Source organism: Agelaius tricolor, unplaced genomic scaffold (genome assembly GCF_023055355.1).
Source record: "Agelaius tricolor isolate 1412-34295 unplaced genomic scaffold, bAgeTri1.0.p SCAF_3, whole genome shotgun sequence".
NCBI lineage: Eukaryota > Metazoa > Chordata > Aves > Passeriformes > Icteridae > Agelaius > Agelaius tricolor.
Window position 1 is genome coordinate 55323817 of NW_027269263.1, and position 22951 is coordinate 55346767.

Here is a 22951-nt window from a genome sequence, read left to right on the forward strand (position 1 = left end):
CTGCCCCAACAGCCTCCCTGCACACTGAAATCTCATCCCACCTTCTGCTGTACCATAAAGCAGCAACCCCTTCCTGAGGGTCTCCTGCAGTGTGCCAGGGATGGCCAGTCTTGCCTTTCCTTTCTATTTTGTGAAACGCACCCAGGAAGTATCGTCATAACTCAGAGATTTTATAGTAACTTGTCAATGTTGTGTGGTGCTGGCTTGCAGGTGACATGGCCAAAGATGGTCTGTTCTGTTAAAAACCCAGATTGGTGCTTGCCCTTGAGCCATAAAATCATCACTGGAGCATATCTGTTCCCATCCCTCCTCCCCACCCTTGGGTCTGGCACCAGCTTCCCACAACACTGGGGTGCACTCAGGGGCCCCAGGAGACACCCCCCCACAGGCACAGCACTCCAGGTCTGAGGCAGGCACGGTGACAGGGCTCTGCTAACACAGCCTCTCCCTGGGGGAGCAGGGCAGCAGCAGCACACAGCCCAGACTACGCTGCCTGGGAATGGGGAATGGTTGTTGGCCAGACAGACACTGGTGTGCAAATGGTGTGCTGGGAACACACTTGATAAAGGTTAAAATTGTCTTCCCCTGGGCTCTCTCTCCTCATCGTGTAAGAGCAAAGGATAAAAATACATAATTTTGACCATCTTTCCTAACCCCAAAAAAAGCATTTTCATCTATTATCCCCCTTTCAGAAAATACACATCACATCAACTTCTGGGCTTCTGTTTCCCTTCGGATACCCATTCCTCCCATTTTTTCATCCTACACTCACTTTTGCATAATGCAAATAAATGTTACCCAAAAGAAAGTCCCTGCAATAAACTATAATTTTCTCTAGGAATTCCTTGCACATGATGGTTAAGGTGCTGGCAACACATGGTACCAAGGTCAGCAGTACTGCTCCAACTACCAAACTCACTGTGGAGAGAAAGCAAACAGCACAGGTCAAACTGATCTCATCACCTCACATCTGATCATAAATTTTCTTCCATTAGCAACCAGCCCTCACACAAGCTTTTTTTAGATAAAACAACATGAATATGCCACACAAGGATTTAAGACACATAAAGCTGCTTGGCTCTTTTATGTGAGAATAGAAAACATTTAAAGTTCTGCTACAGAAAGTCAACTGAGATCAGTCTCTCCCACCAGTACAGTCTGTTCCAGGCAGATAAGAAACAAGTGTTAGGAAAAGCCCAAAGCAGAACCATCTCAGCAGAAGTAGGAAAGGAACCTCAGAAGGAAATCCCAAAGAGAAATGGGAACCAAAGAGTTTCTCCAGCTGCTGGAGTTTGAGTAATCAATATTAAAAAACCAAAGCACAAAAGAGAAAACCTCAAACCTGGCTGTCATCCCCATGGACCCAGCTTCCTTGAACTTTTTTTCTCAATAACCAAGTTCAATAAGTTTTTCCTTCTTTCCCCACATTTTATTTACTATTTCATTTCTTTTTAAAAAGCCCTTCACTTTGCATAGCAAATCAGCTATGTTATTAACATTATGCTCATCAACAAAGTCCAAGTGTCCTAGAAAGTACATTAATGAAAGTCAGCCAAATCTGACAATTCCACAGAGATTTTTATTTTTCTGTAATTAGTCCTCTTAATTAAAATATTAATTCCATGGTGAGTAAGGCCAGGATCAGCATCATCTTCTAACATATTATTAAATCAGTTTTACTGAGAAGGAATCATATTAATAATTTTTTACATTGGTGGAGTAACTGTTCAACCACAGGCGTACACCAGTAGTTCAGCAGTAACATGATGTTCCATTTCTCAAAGCACCATTTGCATTAATAACATTCTTTCTCAGTAGCCTATTTACAATACAATATTGCTCTCTTCATTTAATTTACAAAAACCTTAATGAACAGCAAGGATTAGTTCTGCAGATCCTGTCTCATCACCTGTCTGCAGCAATATGATTCAGATTCCCTGAAGTCACCTACTACCAGCTCCACACCCCGTGTCTGGCCTCACAGACCTCCCAGCCAGCCTGAACTGGCAGCTCCTTGCCCCCTTCTCCCTTCCCCTCTCCATTTCCAGGATGTGGATTCTCCCATGGTTCCCACATGAGCAGCACAGCTACAACAAGGATTCCATCAGAGCAATTTCTTTACCAAGAAAGAGGCATACAAAGATTTCCTGACTTTTTTACTAGGGAGTCTTGCCTTCCATCAAGACCACAGTCAAATGCCTTACACTTTAAGGGCTTCTTATTCCCAGTCCAAAAGCTGTCCAGGCTGGAGCACATTCTTGGAGTCCTTGGGTGCTTCTGCACCAATGCCAGAAGTGAAACTCTCACTGCTGGCACAGTGGCCATGTGGAAGCACAGAGAACTCCCCTGCTCCACATCTCTTCCACTAAGGAATGGTGGGGCTGTACAAGGGCAGTGGTTGTGACCAGCATCACAGCCTGGGCTCCACCTTACTTACTCTCTTGTTCCCATCTTCTTCAGGATTTTCTAGGATTGCTCCCCAGCTGTATGAAAGACATCTTAGCCCTCAGCCCCAGCATTATAAAAAAACAAGAAAAGCCAATCCCCCATTTGCACAGTTAAGAGAAACTCCAGCTCTGTTACTGTCCCTCTGTGGCTGCTGCCAGCCCTTCCCACTTGTACTCTTTTCCTTGGGGCCTGCAGCCTTTCCAGGCATCACTAAGATGCTTCAGTGGTCAAGGGCAGCCACCACAAAGACATTTAGAGCTTGACCACGAATACTGTATCAGCAGCAACACTCCTTCACTCTCCAGAAGATCATCCACCTCACTGGTCTCACAGTTTCCTATGTCTCCACGTGCACTCAAAGACAAAAAATAAACAAATTGTTTTGTTGGAGGTTTTTTTTTTTGTAAAGGCTCCAATTTTTGCTGCCCATCAGCACTGTCTCAGGATATTGCACAATGTTTTCTTTATTATAAAAAAGTCTGTATCAGGCAGGAAGAAAAAAATTCTCAGGAGGCTAATGTGTATTATTGTCTGTAATTAGAGGTAAGTGGTTGCTTGTGTGGCCATCAGGAAGGGGAACCTGGTGGAAGAAAAACAAGGTGTTATTAATGGCTTGACCAGAAACAGAATCTCCACCCTCCCTCCTCAAAAGCATGCATTTTCTTTATCCTTGCACATTTCCTGGACGCCTTTTACCCAGCCTCTCACAGAAATATTATAAAAATTTGGTTGCCTTCTTTCCTCCCCACTCACAAAACCTTCCCAGCTGGCAAACTTCAACCAAATTTGAGAGAAAGGCAGAGGTCTCAAAGGTATCTACAGGCATAAATAGGAAAATAAAAGTAATGTAAAATCAAGTAGTTGCTAGAGAAGCAATTCTCTTTATTGCCTAAAGAAGGGAAAGGTGGAGGCTCAGCTCTTTCACGCTGCTTGGCAGTAGCCTGCAGAGCAATAAGGAGCAGCACTGAACTCCTCCAGCACACAGTGCCTCTTCTTCAGTGTGCAGACCAAACAAAAGGAGATGTGAAACCAAAACCAGGACAGGGAAACTGACCAGACCTGGGAAACATGTAATTTTTGGAGCAATATGAAAATAAAAATAATATAGTAAGGACAATGAAGGGAATGTAAGACATCTAAGAGACTCAGCTGCATTAATTCAGTTTGTTAGAGAACTCTACTTCCTTACGTTTAAAGTTTTCTAGGTATTTTTAAAAGCTGTTGAATCTCTGCTAATATGAATGTCAAGGGGAGGGTCTATGGCAAATATCTTAAATTCTACTGGGACCAAGGGCCAGAGCTGTCCTTATCATCCATCCTCAGCTGTATCACTTATAGAAATACTTAGAGGAAGTTCTCCTTACCGATGTGGATCTGTAAGAGCCCAGTCTGAAACGGCAAAAAATAATTTCTGCTACAAATCTTCCAAAGCCATGTAAAATTCCTGCAACATCAAACAAGATTTAAACAAATAAGTAGCGAAGATGTATTATTTATGGAAGCATTGCAACAAAGCTATGTACCATACTTAGACAGGACACAGTGCAGTAAACCCATACATAAAACACTGAGAAATTAACATGAAGAACAGATATATCAAGGCAGGGGAGAATTCTAACATTCTGAAATGTATCGAGAAAGCAAAGCCATCAAGTAAATGTAATTCCCTCTGCCAGCTTTCATGGGTGAAATACATTGTGTGGGACAGAAATATCTACTTTGAAAAGCAGCTTTTAGTTTGAAGCCTCTTTACTGCGCTCTCTTCCAATGAGAGTCAAGGAAAGAAATAACTCATAATCCAGACTCCCTATTATGTCTTGACTCCCTTATTATGTCAGTGCCTTTCCAACTTAGTTTTCTTTCTTTGATGAAGCAAATCCAGCTGTGCACTGACAAGGAAAATCTTCCCAATTACTTTAGATGGAAATTTTATCTCAATGTTTGTCACTGATTTAATTACTAGATCCCAACAATAGGAAATACACAGAATAACTCTGTGTGTGTATACACATATAGATATCTATCTATATATCTATAGACAGATATAGCCTTGCTCTTCCAGAAGTAAATTAACTTTGCCATAGTTACCAAAAAGAAAACAACAGGCCCTCAGAACACCAGAAATGCCATATTGGGACACCAAAACTGAGTAGCATTCATGGCACATTTCAGTGCACACAAATGAGCACTTTGTCTTAAACCTATTAATAGGACTCCCTGTAATGTAACTCATTCATAGCAATCACCATGATAAAAAAACCCCAAAACTATAGAACTTAAGAAGGAAGGCACTGATAATCACCTGTAGTTGAAAAAATTCCACCAATAATGCCACAGAGCCTCACTAAGAACTGCCAAAAAGGCATGTGTTCTTCTGTCACTGTCACCATAAGTGAACTGATGTCGTATTTCATGAATATTCCTGACACCCCATGGCTGCCAGCTGCATGGTTAATTACTCTTTCCTGAAAGAAAAGACAGAAACGCATGTTAGTCACACTTGTTATTAGTCACAAGAAAATCAGTGTTACAAGATCGGATGACAGTGAGTTATTTAATCAGAGTTAGGAATAAACAGAAGATTGGGGAGTATTCAAGGCCACTTTGATCAGTACCTTCTAAAAATCAAACACCATGAACTGAAAATTTACTTATATTGGTCCCTGGTCTGCTGTGCTTCATATCAATATTCACTATTGTGCTTTGGTACTATTCTCTCAAGACTTGCTCATGTGGTCCTTTAAACAGAATTTTTATAAGTGGATTGGTGTTGGTACCTATGAGGATAATGGCACAGTCTTGGCCTAGCCTGTGAACTCAGGGGAGTGCACTGGTGTAACACTTGCCACAGCTCTTCCTACTTAATCAGCCACTATGAATCACTTAACTCAGTGTGAGACCTTAATGAGATTTACTTTGTTCAACAGCCTTAGCAATGGCAGAGTCCCCAGAGGATTTACACAAATCATAGAATACCAGGTTGGAAGGCACCTTGAGGAACACCTGATCCAACCTTACTTGGCAAAAGCCTCCTTTCAAACATTTTGTCAGTTACATCATATCAGACAACAGTCACACAGCAAGAAATACACCTCAATAAATAAACACCACAAACTCACGATGACTACCTTGCACCTTAGTCCTAATCTGAGAAATTTCTAGTTTCTTTTCATTTGCCAAATTCTCCAACCAAAAGACACCAAGGAGGAGAGTGTGACTGCTTTTTTAAAAAGGCTGCAGGACAGAACACACATCAACACAAGCTTCTTCCAAAAGTCTGCTGTCATTTTGTTGTGAGTGAAAGGTGCTGATAAATGCACTGCCAGGTAAATCTGGCTGAAAATACATAAGGACAGCAGAAAAGAATATAAACAGACTGAAGACAAACTCAGCCATGCCTAAGCAAGTAAGAACCAAAAAGACAAGATAAACAGGACTGAACAGAAAAGCAATATATCACAGCTCCATTTCTCTATATTTAACAGTTTGTGTTCAAAAAACACACAGAATATGGTACAAAATAAAAAGCAGAATACCACTTTGGAAAATGCAGGCTAAGCAACTTCTTCAGTTAGCTAACACTGTCAAAAACCATACTGCTTTTTATGCTACCACACCAAAATTAAAAGGATGCCAAAATAATGTATCAGTAATGATAACAGGTCCCAAAAACTTTGCAATGTTTAAATAAAACAAACCAGTAGAAAATGCTTTCCATGTTTCAAAGCAAGACAACTGTCAGCTTTTGGAGATGGATGATCAGTCATACTAAAAAGGAAGAAAAGACTAAAGGTAGGTAAACAGAACCTTGCCACTGGCAAAGTACAAAATTGTACTTTTGTTTGTTTTTCCTCTGTTATTTCCCTAAGCCTTATTGGTCTTTTGAGGTCAAATGGTGGAAAAAGAATATGAAGTTAAATCGAACACACAAAACTCCACCCTTAAAAGAAATAGAATTCTTTTTCTGCAAACCATTTTGATCTGCTTCCAGCTTCTACTGCTGCAGAAGATTTAACTTCTAAAAGTCTTGCTAAAATCTGCTAAAAATTACTAACCTTGCATCAGATAGCTCAGTGAAGCCTTGCTAGAATTAAATCTTTTTAACATAAATAACTACAGTATCTCAACCATCAAGAACAGTAGAGAAGATTGAGCCCACACCTCTCAAACTCTGCTTCCCCATGTGCCCAACACTGGCAATTAAACCTCACTGCATTTCAGTTTGAGCCATGGCTGTCTGACAACCTTTTTCCATGTCTGCTTATGTGCCTACTCTTTCAAAATAAGTGCACTAAGGTGTTCAGTGAATTGTAACCTTTCTTAGTAACCTTTCTTCTTAGCAACCTTTCTCAGCTCATTTAATAAAAGAATCTGGTTCCCTAAGAGTAAACACAAATAAGCTTTGGAAGCAACAGGGTTGCCTACTGAGGCAGCAAGAGCAAATAAGTACATAATGGACACTTTATCTCCATTATTTACAGGATCTTCTCCAAAATAATGTGTGGTTGTAGCACTTTTTTATAAATACATCCCCACTAAAAACTGAAGAGCTAACTTAGACTGGACAGTTAATTGAAAGAACCACTGTTACACAGGAAGAGAAAAAATCTGAATACAAGATGAAAAAAAAGGAACAATAAGACAAGCTGTTGACTGGCTTACAGAAGTCTAAGGGATGCCTTAGTTGTTGCAGATTGTGCAGAGAAAGCACAAAGCAGATTGCTAAACCAGCAGGAGGTGGGAGTATACTGCTTGATGAAATTCCTCCTCATTCTCTCCTTAGCCCAGCTTTCATGAGTTCTGGAGCAAACCCTTCCCTTCAGTGGCCTGCATGTCTGAAGTTGAACATCAAGACATTGCCTCTATCCTTCTTCCTCTACCTCAGTATTTTTCAGAAGCACAATGTGGAATTTTGAGGAAATAAAAAATTATTCTCCCTTGGAGAACATCACAGGCTGTATGTGATACAGTGAATTTCCATCCTGCTAATACCAACATTTTCTTACAACCCAAGGCTCTCTTCTCACCTCTCACTTTATCTGTCATTTTTAATTAAACTTTTCACAAAGATTTTTTTCTTTGGCTTTTGAATAAAAGATGAAACAGAGTTCATTATCTGAACTCAATGTGAACATCTGAACATAGTCTATCTAGCCACTACACACAAGGCTTTTTTCCTATTCACAGCAGTCTTTAAATTAGTACTTTATGATATATATCATGCTGCATTAACTACCCTTGTTATGGATTCAGAATTAAAAGCCTCTCAAAACCCAGAAGTGGAAGCTCTCCAGTCCTGAGAGTAATTAAATTTGGTGGTTCAACAAAGGTTAAACAGGACAGCTGAGACACTTACTGTGTGATCAGTTTTTCATACAAACTACCTGTTTCTGTTTCTTATGCTCCACAACCAAGTTCAGGATATTCAAGTAGGCTGCATGTTTGTTGGCTTCTCACACAGATAAAAAGCTAAAAGTAAATTAAATATTTGTAAAGCTACACACTAGGTTACAGACCTAAAATTTGGAGGATTTCACCACCACCACTATTCCAGTGAAGTGAAATTACTATCTATCATTAATTCTACTATCAGACTCCAGATCTATAGATGCAGAACATTAATAGAAGTAGTTTGCATGTGTCACCAAGCATATATATATTTTTTTTTACCATCACTGCAGTATGATTGACAGATAAATCTAGTGTAGTAGAATGTTCTACAGTTCTTCATGCTAGAGTACTTTTCAAAACCATGGTACTATTTTCACATTTGAACTTTCGTTATGAACAATCACTTTTAGATATTTTTATCTCTGTTTTTTTTCCCTTTCTTCTACTTACCCTTTCTGTCACTGAAAATTGATGAGTTTCTGCTGAAATTTTGTATGTATGGAGTTTGGTTGGCACAACTGTGATAAAATATTGGAACATCTGATTGTCTAGAAGAAAAAAAAATCTTAGACTGTTGAATCAGGAACAGAGTCAAAGGCCATCTGAGATATTCACAAATAAATCAAAGAAATAATAAATCAGCTAAGCCATTTGCACTAGGGACATTCTTCAAGGAATGCCAGCACTACCAAAACTGCTTCAGCACCATCTGCACGAAGTTAGTTTCCATGGAAAAGACATATCCCATTTATACTCAAGAAATTTACATTTTTTCCATGTAATGAAAAGACTCACTAAGGTCAGGCTCAAATGAACTCAAAGCTTCAAATGAAGCACACAGGGCTCTAGAACAAGTTTCACACTGTCACATGTTTCGTGATGTATACAAATCTCAAAGTGGTCTGAATAGATTTTGGCCATTGAATTGCATCTACAGTGCTGGAAGCCCTTCTAAACTGGTTACACATTTTCTCTCCATTACACTTACAGAGAATTCTTCTAGAGCCATCAGCATGCTCATGCATTTGGTCTTTTTGCAATTCCCTAAGGGAACTAACACCAATAGACTGAAGCAATTTATTTCAACTCTACTGAACCATTCTGGCTGTAAGAGCCAAGGAACCAACTAGCTTTGAGACAACAGTGGCTGTAGAAGGTTCTGGGCTTCACCCTCCCAGGGAATGCCAGTGCTGGGATGAGGCAGGTTACTTCTCTTCTTCATTTATACATGAGGAAACAAAGGGTTTGCTACAAAAACCCATCCTGTTTCATCACAAAATACGCTTTGGAAGGGACAAACCAAATAGTGGAATGGAATCCAAGACTCTGGTGCTATTTTTTTAAACCAAATCAGGCTTATTTTCTCCCCATCATGACAATAATCAGATCTGTGATTCTCCACTGTAACATACTGCTGCAATATGGCCAGACATAGTGTAACTTCAACATAACAAACCTGGAAAAACCACAAATCACCTCCAAGGAAACAGCACAGAACAGCAGCTCAGGTATTAGAAAGTAATGACATTTAAGATGTCACGTAGGTAACTGAACAGCTCACTACCAAATTTAGCCTGACACACTGCTTGGCAATCACAACAGTTATGAGAAATGATAATACTTTAAATGTAACTATTGGGAAATTCAACAAAACAAGATGCTTTTAAACACACAACACTTACGATCTGATGCAATTTTTTCTGTTCCATCCAAGGGATTAATAATTCCTGGAATAAGCTCTCCAAATGACAAATGATCTATTCTATGGGAGAAGTTATAGGCTGCAAGACAATATAGAGAAATGAAGCATTTTTAAACTATGAGATTCTGTACTCAGAGATAAAGATGCACCCATTTCCAACACTGCAATATTCTAATTAATGCATTTACTAAAAACCACTGTATACATCATTGGATCTACCCACAATTCAAAGAAAACTCAAATCCAAAATATTTAATTAAAAAGTTAAAGTTTTCTAGAAAATAGCTTCTAAACTAAATTGTAACTATATTTGAATCAATGGTGGAGCTGAACAGAATTATAATTTTATAACAGAGAATTTCTAGTTGTCCAAATACTTCTATTATTCTACAGTTCATATTCTTGTAAGCAATTGCATTTAAAAAGATGAAAGTTTAGCAAATCAAATGTACAGAGGAAGTACAAGGCAGCTGCCAAGTCACTACACTGCCTATATGGCAGGTACTTAAGATATATAAAATTATTAAAGTTGTGTTAACATAAATTCATGGGCAGACATTTGGAGGCTTAACCAACTGTAACTGGTTTAATCAAGTTAACTTTTCACAGTAAGTCACCTTTGCTTCACATTAGGTAAGGCAGCAAAACACATTTAATATGTAGACTCATAATCCAAAAATTAAGTTTCTAAGGAAAAAGGTTAGAAATTTTTAACCTTTTAAGAAGGTCTTTGAGGAAAGAGGTAGTTTGGACTGAAATACAGGAATTTCATATGGTATCTATGTTACACCAAATTATATCTGAGATTCCAGTGTTATCATTACTATAGAAGCAACCTAAAGATAATCTTAATAATGTTAAATGAATGGAAGAGAATTGTTATGGAGTCAGATCATTGCAAAGCATATTCTTACTTTGTTTTTGCAATGCAATTGCACAGCTAGAACATCTTTAAATCAGCAACCTAACATGAACTAAGAGACAGCACTCTGACTGAAATGAATCATGTTGGTATGGAGATGACAGAAGGAACTTACACTCATGGCTTACAAGGGCTGCCAAGTGTGCATGGCCTCTGGGGTGTGGAATTGCCCTGAAGAAAGCAACAAATGTTTTATGAATCCACAGAGGACTATGTAGAAAAATTACCTTTCTCCTCTATTTCAATAAATACTTTATAAAATATGTACATATCCTCATATGTATAACGTAACATATACATGCTTAAATATATGTAACATACACATATACATATATGTATGTTTTAAAGACTGATATCTATTGTGTATATATAAAACAACCTAAATGACATTTTTATTACTGTCAATTACAGACAGACTGAACAATAAGGTCAGGAATCCTGGACTCACAAAAACCCTCTTACACAAAACTAGTGTCCTGCATTTTTAGAAATATCAAGAACTCATCAAGTCACTAAACTTCTGGAAGACTCACCAAGTCCTATGATATGAAAAGCTGCAGAACTGCCCCAGTGACTAAGAAAAGTTTGACCATATTTGTTCTATAGTAAGCAAGTTAACTGCACTCTGTATTTGCTCTCTGACAAAGCATTTCAAGAGTTTCCATCTTATAAAACACTGAAATTCATAATGACTACATTACATGCAACAATGCACTGTACTGCACAGTTTTGGTAATTTATGAAGAAAATTAACAGTGCAAGAATAGGTATTACACAGAAAAAAATACCAAGCATGAGTCCAGAAAGGTCAATGAAACCCAGTCATTAACTGAAGCATAAAAGCACACACACATATACAGACATGCACTATATAGAATGTAGAAGGGATTTTTTTAATTTCAGGAATTGGACAGGACATACTTGCCCACAGTTATGTGAAAGTTCCCTGCCACTTTATTGACATAGAGATGACCATGAATTCTGCATGCATCTGGAGACTGTAATGAATTATCTTCCCTGTTTAAATAAAAACAACATTGAAAGTACTTGAGAATATCCACTGCCTTGCAGAAATAACAGCAGTACAGTTAGATCTCTTTTTCCTAGGATAAAGACACAGCATCATCATCTACCTGTCCTTACTGCATTCTCCTGGAATTATAGCAGAGATGGTGGAAGGGAGGGAAACTAGTAAAGGTCAGTTTGATGAAACCAATGAGCTTTCATTCATACTTGTACTTGGAGATCTGGCCTACAAGGCTGGCTTATGATATCTGAACATGCAAACAGAACATTAGACCAATCCAGGGATTTATATTTTCCCCCTTCCTTCTACCAAAAATGGCTCCTCGAGAAAATTTTAATGGTACAATGAACAGAACTAAATACATTTTGGTCACATGAACAGCACTGTAGCAAGAGGAGCTTTCAACTTCATTCTTTACAAAAGCTTCCACTCCTTACTCATGTTGTGATGTCCACAACACAAAATCTATCTCCAAATCTGTTCTTTAGAGGGAGATGAAAACCAACTTTTTTTAAACATATCTCAAGCATAAATATAATTTCAAATACTGCTCTAACAAGCAACACAGGGGCACAGAATGATTTCATGAATCTGAGGACATCAAGCAAATTATAAAAAAAAGATTTTTTGAGCCATCCTCAGGCTTGCCTTTGGAAGGAGGAACACATTTGATCCTCAGAAGGGAGATTACAACACAGGAAGTGTGTATGGCAGCTTTGGTGTTTGCTTTGTTTTATTCAGTATCTTTTTGTTTAGTGCTGTTTCTAAGCAGAGAATTTCAGCTTTCATGTAGAAAGTGTTTTTCCCTTGGGGGGAAAAATAAAATCACATAGCACCTAGATTCAGCAGACCAAACATTCTGTGCGCTACTCTCTTAACATTTCCAAGTAGCTAGAATTAAGTGTAAACAGCAAGCTTTCTCCACACAATCTTAAAAGTCTTATCTTAGATACAGGAATTAACTAACAAAATATATGTGTATTCAAAGGCTGATTCTTTTAAAATTATGAAGCATTATGACACAGGTAATAGCAGCATACTTTTAAAAGCTGTGGACAGAAAGGTAGTTTTTAAAAAAGACTCTTGTTTAGTATTGCTGTGGCATTACTAATTCCCATTAAGAAGGAGGCATCAAACCACATGGAATAAAAAGGTGTGTGCACATATTTAGTCATGTCTATATCTGTATATGTAAGCACACACACAAAACCTGGAAACCTTCTCCAGTTTGGAAACCCCAGAGGTTTTCATAAAACAACAGCTCTCCAAAGCAAGTATCAAGTACACTATTTAAAAATTCATTAAAAAGCAGCAAGATCTTTTCTTACAACCTTGTCTTCTGGGGGTAGGGTGGAATCATAACCACAAATAAAATGTTAACTCTAATTCACGGGGTTGGAGGAAAGGGCAGTAATTTCACAAAACCCCAGTTTTTCTTACCGTGGTGGCAGTGCCGTAGAAGCACTTTTAAATGCACTTTTGAATATCACATCTTGAAGAGAGTGTTCTTCCTGCAGCCTACTCTGAATTAGTTGCAGCATCCTAAAGATTAGACAAATGTAAAAGCATGCAACAATAAAACAAAATCTAGCTTCACAATTCATCATTGGTTTCAATTGCAGGTTGCAAGTCAGGAACTTAGCAAAGTTGACTACAGTAATAAAGCATTACATTAAACTTTTGGAATAGTATTTTATACAGAATTTAAAACTCAGGTGTTCACAGCAGTGTGTTACCAAAATAGTAAAACTAGCCAGACCCCCAAACAAGCTTCAGTACTATTACAAGATTACCACTATAGTGGGCACACACAACACCAAGATATTAAAGTGATAAACACTGTGTTAATTAATTATGGGAAATAATTAATTTGTTTTCACAAGAATGTGCCAATTTGTTACAACAGTTCAGCTTTGACATTTAGATACATTTTACATATTTGATTCTGTGATTTTAACTTGTGCTATCAAGCATTCATTTGGAAACAGAAGCTGAGCGAGTCCATTCACTTGGCTTGCAACTACATGACCCCATTGAACAGTTAAGTCCTAAGGCAATTTTCTTTTTCCATAACAGAGATCTTAAATGATGAGCAAAGCAAAGTAACTTAGTATCTTTCTGCAGGTTTGCATTCTTAAATTACAAGCAGGAGGTATTAGACTCAGGACACAGTTGTGTCATGTACCTCTGGTGTATTTCAAAGTCACTTCCAGTACAAATAATACAAACCATAAACATGCCTCTCAGTGCTTTACCTTTGCAATTCTTTCTGTTGTGGGGTGAGCTCAAATGGTACCTGAAACAAAAATAACACATCTAATAAAACACACAGAATGCATCCCTTCCATGAAACCCAGAAGAGAATTAGGGTGTGGGTATAGAGCTATAATCTATTTCACACTTGGTACTATAGAATAGTTTATGAAAGGACTTTGCAGTTTAAATAATACATTTTGTGCTCAAGTATAAAAGGTTCTGTCCCTTCCGACCAAGAACTGCAAAGGAGCAATCTTTGAAAGACAGGGGGGTTGAGGTGCAGATTGCATATTTCTAGGCTCATGCCACATGAAGCATTAGAGACAAGCCACCAGACCTGCTATATTTCCTCAGCATTACAGTATCACTAGTAACATCTGTTCACCAAAATCAAACCCAAATATTGGTTAACACAAATGTACTCACTAAATTCAATTGCAATGAATGTTCAAATGTACCCAGAAGCTATGGCAAACAGAGATCAACTACAGAATGTTCCTCTAAGAGGTTGGTGGAGAAAAAAAAACCCACAAGCAAGCAAACCAGGAATTCAATTTTTAAATAAAAAGGTCAGAATGAACTTACTGGTTCATAGATTAACCCATCTGCAGAGGCAACCATTGTTTCTGCTAAATCCAGAACATCAGCCCCCACATCTATTTTAAACAGGGAGAAATATTAAGTCACACAGACAATCAAGGACAAAGAAAAAAAAAATTCAAGTTCAAATGAAGTTTCACAGTGATAAACTTCAGCATATGTTATTGCTCCTTCAAACTATTTAACCTTCAGCATCAGCTGATGGACATTGACCAAAAACTCTTCAGATCTGCAGTATTTTCTCACTGATTTAACATCTACAGAGAAATTGTATGAACCACACATACAAGCTTTCTAGGATCTGCTATGCATAAATATTCTCCTGTTTTACAAGCACTGAACAGAAACCAAGACTAGTCAAATCAGAGGATAAGAGTTTATTTGTAAAAAATAACAAAAAAACACTGACATACAATTAATGCAAGGTTTAAGATAAGCAACAAAAGTGCGTCCTGAAAATTTGCTTGCATTCCTGGTAGAATTAGTATTCTCTCTTCTCTCAGTCCAGGACAAGCAAGACTGAACACAATTACAGTTCATTACCTAAATGATGTCAAAATAATACTGGCTATTATTAATAGGGAAGGCATCCCTCTTATGTTCACAAGCAGGATGAAATTACGTGATGGTTTCAGTGCTGTTAAACAGCAGACCAGCTTAATATATCCCAAGTTCATAAATAAATAGAAATTGTTATAAATTCCTTCTGCTGATTTGTGTCTCACAATGAGCTTTTAGAATATTTCAGCTAATGAGAGATTGAACAACAGATCCTGTTCCTGCTAACAAAGTTCTGCAAGATAAGAATGAGATGGCACAGATATTCTTCTTCACATTTCTTACTAATTCCTTCAATGAGTCATATGCCATCGAGATCACTACATGCCATTAAGATCAGAAGAAATGACACTGGTAAAATATTCTGAACAATATCCAACTATATTGTGAGCAAGTGTCCTCTCTGAAGAGGCTTTAAAGTGTTTAAAAACTTTCATTGATGGAATACTTACATTGACACCTCATGGCAACTGTAATATCAATATTGATCCTTAATTTACTGGAAAGAAAAAAAAGGCAAAAATCTATTAAGTAACACTGAGTACGAGTATCAAGAAAAAATCTCAGACTACTTGCAGAAATACAGTAAAGTACCAAAATTTATACTAATAAATATAAAGCTGTTTAAAATTTGGGGGAAGTAACATGGATTTTTAGAGCACATTAAAGCACTTGTAACTTAAGAGATAACCTCCATCACATCAAAAGTCTGAGTGTGTGGCATTCTCCAATATTCTGGGCATTTCCTATTAGTTTTCATGTTAGTTTCACAAAAGTAATTTAAACTATAAGGAATAAACTCCCTCACTATAGTCACAGGGTTCTGTTTTCAGGGAGCTTCCTCCAAGACTTAGCTGACCTCAAGCAAATCACATAAGCAAGGGATTCAACACTGGCTCAACTTGGGTCAGACAGGGTCAGTAGAGAGGAGAAAAGCAGTTAAAATTATACCAGTCTCCATTGGTTCAAACTGTGAAGCACCACAGGCTGAGTGATTAGCCCACAATCAAACTGGGGAATCTGTAGCAGGACATACCCCAAATCCTGTAACAGTCTCTTAACTGACAGACTACCCTTCCTGTGTGATGGCTTCACTTGGGATATAGCCTACTTTAGCAAAGACCTAAATGTGAAATCCCAGCTGTCTGAATGGATTTACTATAATTTGAGTTTTTGATGCAGCTCCTTCAAAATTTTCCTTTTTTGTTTTTCATTACTTATTTCTGATGTGCAAGACATCCAATTAATAGATGTATCTTTAGCCTGTTACCACAGCAACTACCCAAATGGCTCTTAAAGTTATTTCAGTTCAGTTTCAGTCAGTTCAGTTTGTGGGTGCCAGTGTCAAACCATGACACAGACATGTAACATTTAAAGGTGTTCAGGGCACAAAATCTGCATTAACTTCACAGGGACTCCTGGGTGCCTGACCAGCTCTGAAAGAAAGGCAAACAAGTCCTGACAGGCACATGAAACCAAGAGCAAACACATCTTCAGAGGAGCTGTATCTGGAGACAAAATCAGTAGCAACCTCTAGATAACACCCGTCAAAGTTCTGAGTGCTTCAGGCTCACCTCCAGCAGCACGAAGTACAATGGCAACCAAGGTACTAACCACACGAACTGGAGAAAGCCTCCAGCCACAGGGGGCAGGTTTGTTACCAAGTCATTCCCAAGGGAGCTCCTTCAATAACAAACCTACACTATTTTGACTTCTTCATTGCAAAAATCTCAATTTATCTTATTCATAGATTACATAGAAGAAAAAGCCCCAAAACAATCAACACATGAAAAATCAAATCCCTGCAGTATTTAATTTGCAATTTCAATTATGAATTGCTTTCAAGTCACATTAACATTTTAAATCTATTCTTTCCTGAAATGCAGGCAACTAACATTTTAAAAAGAATTATAACAAATAATGTTACCTAGTAAAATCCTTGTCTACTTCATATTCATATTTCATCCATGTGTCCCGGTACACCATGAACTCCATGATAGTCAGGAAAGCTATTGTTGTAAATGCTATCAGAGAAACTGGTCAGAGGAAAATAAAAGTAGAAATTCAGACTGTGAGAAATATTATTCAGAAACATAAGCAGAACAAAATTTTAACAATTCCAGAAGTTGAGCATTACCAGTACAACACTGGTACCTTTGATTTAAAAACCCAAAACCTGCTCTTAGAAAGTTGTTTTCATAATGATAGTATTTGTTTTCAGACAGGAGTGGAAAAGAGTAAGTCCTACCTTTGCATCAAGAAAGAACTTTTTAAGTACAGTCAAATACTGGAATGATTAGGAGGCTGTGAAATCCGTGTATGGAAAATCTAAGAACAGGCTAGATCGTCCTCCATATATAAAGCACACACAAATCACTGTCAGGAATTGTCTAGGAAAACTCAATCCTAACTTCCAACATGAAAGAAGAAGGTAGTGCATCTTGAAATTCCTTCAAGCCTCCACTTGTCTACAAGTTGAGTTTTTATAACAATTTTTTTATATCAGGTTTTAGACTCAATAAGCTAGCAGACAACAGAAATAAGACACATTATATTACTTGTGTATAGCTGCCCACCCCAACATTTCAAACAAGTCTCTCTCTGGCAACAAGCAACAGGCAGCTATCCATTCCACCAATAAGTGAAGAACTTGGAATTATTTTTAGGATAAAACTAATTGGTGTATTTTAGTGGTACATGTGCTTCACTTATCTCCAAGGCAGCCTACTCATCACATTTGCAAAGTTGTACAGAGCAAGGGAAAGATCACCCTGCTGCACAGTTGGAAACACAGTAATAGATGCACAGAAGCACCTGCTATGCCCCTTTTATTAAATCATGGCTTTTATAAGCTTGAAAACACTTCAGTTATGGAGCATAGTAGCAATCTGTACAGCTTATTGGCACTGTAGGTTTCTTCATTTACATTCTGTGGAATATCTCTCTGGAATCCATGAAGGGTAACTTGAGAAAAAACAAGCTCATTGTTGACAGGCTTCAACTCCCTACACGGTGGTCCCCAAGGCAGAGGTGGGAGCAGAGAACAAAGGCACTGTCCTTGGGGATCAGAACAGAAGCTACTGGCTGTTGCATTGATCAGCAATGTTTCCAGCTCTAGCTTTCAGCTGGCACTATGGAACAATCACACATATGAAACCCTTCATGTCCACTGCACTAATCAGTTAATTGTTCTGGCTCAATTTCTTTCTGGACCCAGTAGGCCAGGCTGACCCTGGCTGTGCAACAATAGGAGAGCTGGAGCCATATCAGCTATCCAGAGCCACACAAACACAGTGAGAGGCACAGCTGCTTTCTGGATAATTCTGAGCAAACGTATGTGTGGATCTGAACAGGAAAAGAAAGACTTGTAGAATTTTCTTTTCTGAAGGGACTCCCAGCCCCAGAGCTGGAGTCTCAGCCTGCAGTACTTCTTCTGCAATGGGTTTGAAGGCCACGAAAGTCTGAGATGAGTCTTGGTATGTTTTAGATCCCTATCACATCAGAAAGTAAGCCTGACACTTTAATCCTGAATGAAACAGGAATACTATATTCAGATTTCACAATGGCACAGAAAAAGACAATCTATATTGTCATTTATAAGGTAACTGGGATAAAACCAAAGAATGTTAAAGTAACTTCTGGTGTTAAGAAATCCTTAAGGCACCATTCACCAAAGCAAAGGTCTCATGAAGAATGGTGCTATACTACAAAAAAGGATTCTTGAAGCATTTGGTGGTTTTATGCAAATTAGAACATAGAAACAATACACTTGTTTCCTCAGGAAGTGGAACGAACATTAACAAAGAATTATTTAAATACTTCTTAGAGATTATTTAATATACAATAATCCTTTAATTATTAACAGTGCACTTGAGGAAACAGCAAAATAATACAGAACCTTCTGATATTTCCTTCTACACTATAAGAGGCATAACAACTTCAAAGGCTTATCTGTAGGTTGCAATTGCTTCCTCAACTTTTTATTCAACTGAGTTTCAGGCATAATCACACACAAGAGAGATTTTTGTCCTCCACTTCTAAGTGCTAGCAGCTCCCTGCCTGCAAATAATTCCAACAGTCCAAGAGATGAAGTCACTATTTTCAAATCAGGCTACCTCTTAACTCAGCTAAACTTAAAGACACAATTTTATGATCAGATACATAAAGAAAGGTCTTTTTTACAGCTCCAGCTTTTTCAGAGAAGTTCATGTGACTAATAGGGAAAGCACAAGTCCTGGATTCAAGTGTTTAGTTCTTCAAAGGGCTTTCCTTACTCTCAAAATCTAGTACACCTACAAGAGAAAAGCTTTAGAAAAGTTGAGCATCAGGATGAAGAGCAGTTATCTGTCTCTGGAGAGTATTTTTCTACTTTTGCAAAAGCATAGTATTGAATCCCACCATCATTTCAGGTCATGCTCACTCAGTCTCACCCAGAAACCTGACACCAAGAAAAGAGCTTGGTGAGACAACAAATGAGAAAGTTTTATTACAGCCTTGGCACAGTACACGTCCAGTTGCAACTGGTTAGAAGTTTTTATTTCTAACTTTTACATTGGGTTCAGTCTCACCAGCTTTATACAAAAATCTCCCTTCAGAGAGACTGGATGAACAGATGGATGCATCAGCTTGCATAAGATATATGTCTTTACTTGAAGGGATGAGCTCAGTCAGTCCACCAAAGCATTCAAGAAACCAATTCTGGCTAGTTTCAAGTGAACAGAGATGCCTGTCTTCCTCATGCTGAAGTTTCTATCAATATCAGGATCCCAACAAGGCCTACCTGTGCCTCCACTGGCTGAAGTCTCCACATAGCTTTCAGGAACCTTTGGAAAGGCATCCAATTCTTTCATCAAATTCAAGGTCTTCTTCCGATTCAGTCGCCTCATCTTCAGCACACTCCTCCACCTCCTCCTTCATATATTCCCTCTAATGTGAGAATAAATTGTGATTAAAAGACTCAAGCAAGATTGCTCAAACTGACTGGCTTTAACATGAAGCAATAATAAGGCCATTCAAACCCCAGAAATATGTTTTCAAGAAATACATGCTAGACAACTGGATGGTCAGTCTTACTTCAAGAAAACTGTTAAGATTGGCCTGGACACTGCTGCTTACAGTCCAGCCACATCCAGCACACTCACCACTTAATTACTACTAATTTCTTTCTCAATTAAATTCTTATTGGTAGTGAATATATCACATTTTAAATTAAAAAAAAAATCAAACTCAGTCCTGAAGTAAATTTGCTACACAGACCTCACAGTGCTCAGAAGTCACTGACTTAGGAGGAAACATCTAATAGGCTGCATAAACTTCAGAGGATGGCAGACAGCTCTGGGCTCCTACATTCAATGTGGGCACAAATTATATCTTAAAGGGGAAAAAAAGGTGCATTTCACATTTTTACAGGTGTAGAATATTATGATCATAAAATGAGCCTTTTTCTCCTCTATAAAAATACTTCCCAAAGGAAGTCATGGATCAAATCCTAACTCCATCCTTCAGAATAATGTCTGTAAATGATATGATCTCTGCTTGGAGTCATGTTAAGCAGGAAGATGCTGAGAAAAGCAGCTTGCCCTGGAAATACTGTCTAAAACCATTTCCAAATCATGCAGATATGCTCACAGCCTGGTCCTTGCCAATACACTGCAAGTTTTAACAAGTTGATACTGTTGTTTTTCTTCTGGGGAACTGGTGAACTTCACCCTGAATTTCTGAAGCTATGAAAACCATCTGAAAATTTCTGAAGCCATGAAAACCATGCATTTACTGCATTCTGAGAATATGCCATCTTATTGTTCCTTATTTAAACACTCTAAGGTGGGCAAGCTAACCTACACTGCCAACACATGAGACAGCTCTCATCATCATTTTGTAAAAAAATCTCTGAACTCATCTACCCTGTTTCAAGAGAACATCAAGTCTCTGGCACGTCCTGGTGAAATTACTCAAGATCTGTTCTCTGCTCTGCCCCTTCCTGGTGCTGAGTAGGCTTTGTACCATGTAATAACAAAGCAATAGGCTCTGCTGGAAATGAAAGTTCACACAAGAAAAATCATGCCTGCAACTTTCTCATTACATAAACTGACTTCAGACACAGACTCTGCACTTGGTCAGGCTGCAGAGATCAACAAAATGGTACCGTGCATGTTGCACAGGACTCAAAGAAACCGCAGCTGGAGTGGGCAGAGAAGATAAGTGCTGGAACAGGCTTTTAGTTATACAGCATTAAAAGAATAATCAGGCAGCACAGATAAGGCAAAGCAGCTGCTTGGACACAACTGAAGTCATAACATTAGTTAGCACAGAGGAAACACCAGTGGGGCTAGCCTGTTATCCTACACATATAGCAAGGAAGCCAACGTAGCACCCTTTCATCTTCTGCATATCTCCCCTGCTATCACATGCGTATGAGCACACCGTAAAGAGGCATAAGATAAACACAGGGAATTTGAGAGCACTTTACTAAAAAACTTTCTAAATCACACTGCATCAGTAAGTATATGGATGTTTGTAATCCAGCTAGAAATATACAATCTGTTCACTGGTTTCTTTAACTCCACACAGACTCACTTTCAGCTACAAACCCAGATGGACAGCTGACGCCTTCCCCCTGCCCATCTACCTCCACACATGTACTACAGACACACCAAAAATACGAAGTCCATTGCTATGAAAGTAAGGCATTATGAATCCAAGAGCCAATTGCGTTAAGAAACACTACTAGCATTATTATTCACGATAAATTAGGGACAAAGCACAGCACAAATGGCACTCAAGACCAGAGGCCCGCCCGAAGGCACGGCAACTCCGTCTCAGCCGAGGGGCTCGGGCAGTTTTCTCTTCCCCGGACAACTTGGCAGCGAAGCCGCTACCGGCGCGTCCCGACAGCCGCGGAGCGGACCCACGACTGAACCCCTGCCGGGGGCTCAGGCCCGGCCCCCCGCGCCGAGGGACGCCCCGGCCGCCAGCTCGGAGCCCACACACCTGTGCGGGCCGCGGGCGCTCCCCGCCGCCGCCACGCACCGGGCAGCCGCGGGACGGGACAGGCCGCGCCCCCGCCCTGCCCTACCTCTCGCTTCTGCCGCCGCTGCCCAGCGCCGCGGGCGAGGCCAGACGGGGAAGACGAGCCGCAACGCGCTGCCCGGCGCCCGCCCCGCTGAGCATGGCACCGCCGGCCGGGGCGGGCTCGCTCCGCCGCCGACGCCCGGCGGGAGCCGCGGGCCGACGGGAGCGGCGGAGCGCCCCGCCCACCCCTGCGCGCATGCTCACGGCCCCCGGGCATGCGCCGGCCGCCGCGGCCCGGGGCGGGCTGGGACGGGCGGGAGCAGCCGCGCGTGGACACGGCGGGGGCCGGGCCCTGCCGGGGAGCGGAGCCGACAGCAGCCGCGGCTGAGCCTCCGGAGCCGCAGGGAGTGCGGCCCCACGCCGCTCGCAGGGTTCCCCGCACAGCCTCGCAGCCGGTCCCGCAGGCGCGTGGGCTCCCGGGCACGGCAGTGCCGCCCCAAAGCGCTGCTCCGGAGAATCTGTCACCGTGCGAGGTACTCAGTGATCTTTTAAAGCGATGGATGACAAGTGCCTTCCAAAGCAAACTGATTAAGGGCTGTCACGCCGCTTGCAGTGTTAATACTGGTTTGGCCACCATGGATATAGAAGCAGGCAGCGTTTGAAAAGAGGCAGCATCTTGGATTAAGAAGGAAAAGGCTTTAAGACAGTGGCCTATAACAGTGAGGAAGGAAAGATTTTAAGCCCACAAGCTAGTCTTCAGACTTGAAGTGAAAAAATTAGGAGGGCTCACGTATACCCAAAATCTCAGTCCTTTTCCCTGTGCTAGTGGATTTAACTAACAGGCACTGCCTCTCCACAAGCTTTATGCCGTAGTCTGCAGCATTAGTTTATCTCCAGATTTTTCCTTACAATCCTAGCAAGTCACATCATGCTACTGCCACCCTGCCCACAAGTAGCTGACCCAACCTAGACACAGCCAAAAAGGGATCTCTCCCAATATCTTCCAGGGAGTAATAAGATCTTAGATGATATCAAA

At 39.8% G+C, this 22951-nt stretch overlaps 1 protein-coding gene across 1 annotated transcript; it reads right to left on the reverse strand.

Annotated features, from left to right (window-relative positions):
- Window positions 1-1559: 1559 nt before the first annotated feature.
- ERGIC2 (ERGIC and golgi 2) lies at window positions 1560-22175 on the reverse strand. Its single transcript, XM_071423891.1, has 14 exons — window positions 21980-22175; window positions 19685-19830; window positions 16832-16940; window positions 15357-15403; window positions 14332-14402; window positions 13746-13786; window positions 12931-13032; window positions 11385-11480; window positions 10579-10634; window positions 9522-9620; window positions 8290-8387; window positions 4751-4913; window positions 3813-3892; window positions 1560-3028 (listed from the first exon to the last, which is right to left on the reverse strand). Exons 2-14 carry the CDS (start codon window positions 19788-19790, stop codon window positions 2963-2965), a joined length of 1134 nt encoding a protein of 377 aa, XP_071279992.1. The 5' UTR covers window positions 19791-19830; window positions 21980-22175; the 3' UTR covers window positions 1560-2962.
- Between the last annotated feature and the right edge of the window lie 776 nt (window positions 22176-22951).

Coding starts and splice junctions, on each gene's coding strand:
- ERGIC2 (XM_071423891.1), bottom strand. CDS start 19,790: ATGAGGCGACTGAATCGGAAGAAGACCTTGAATTTGATGAAAGAATTG. Junction 15,404..16,831: donor GTAGACAAGGATTTTACTAG/GTAACATTATTT, acceptor TTTTCTTTCCAG/TAAATTAAGGATCAATATTG. Junction 14,403..15,356: donor AGTTGCCATGAGGTGTCAAT/GTAAGTATTCCA, acceptor TGTTTAAAATAG/ATGTGGGGGCTGATGTTCTG.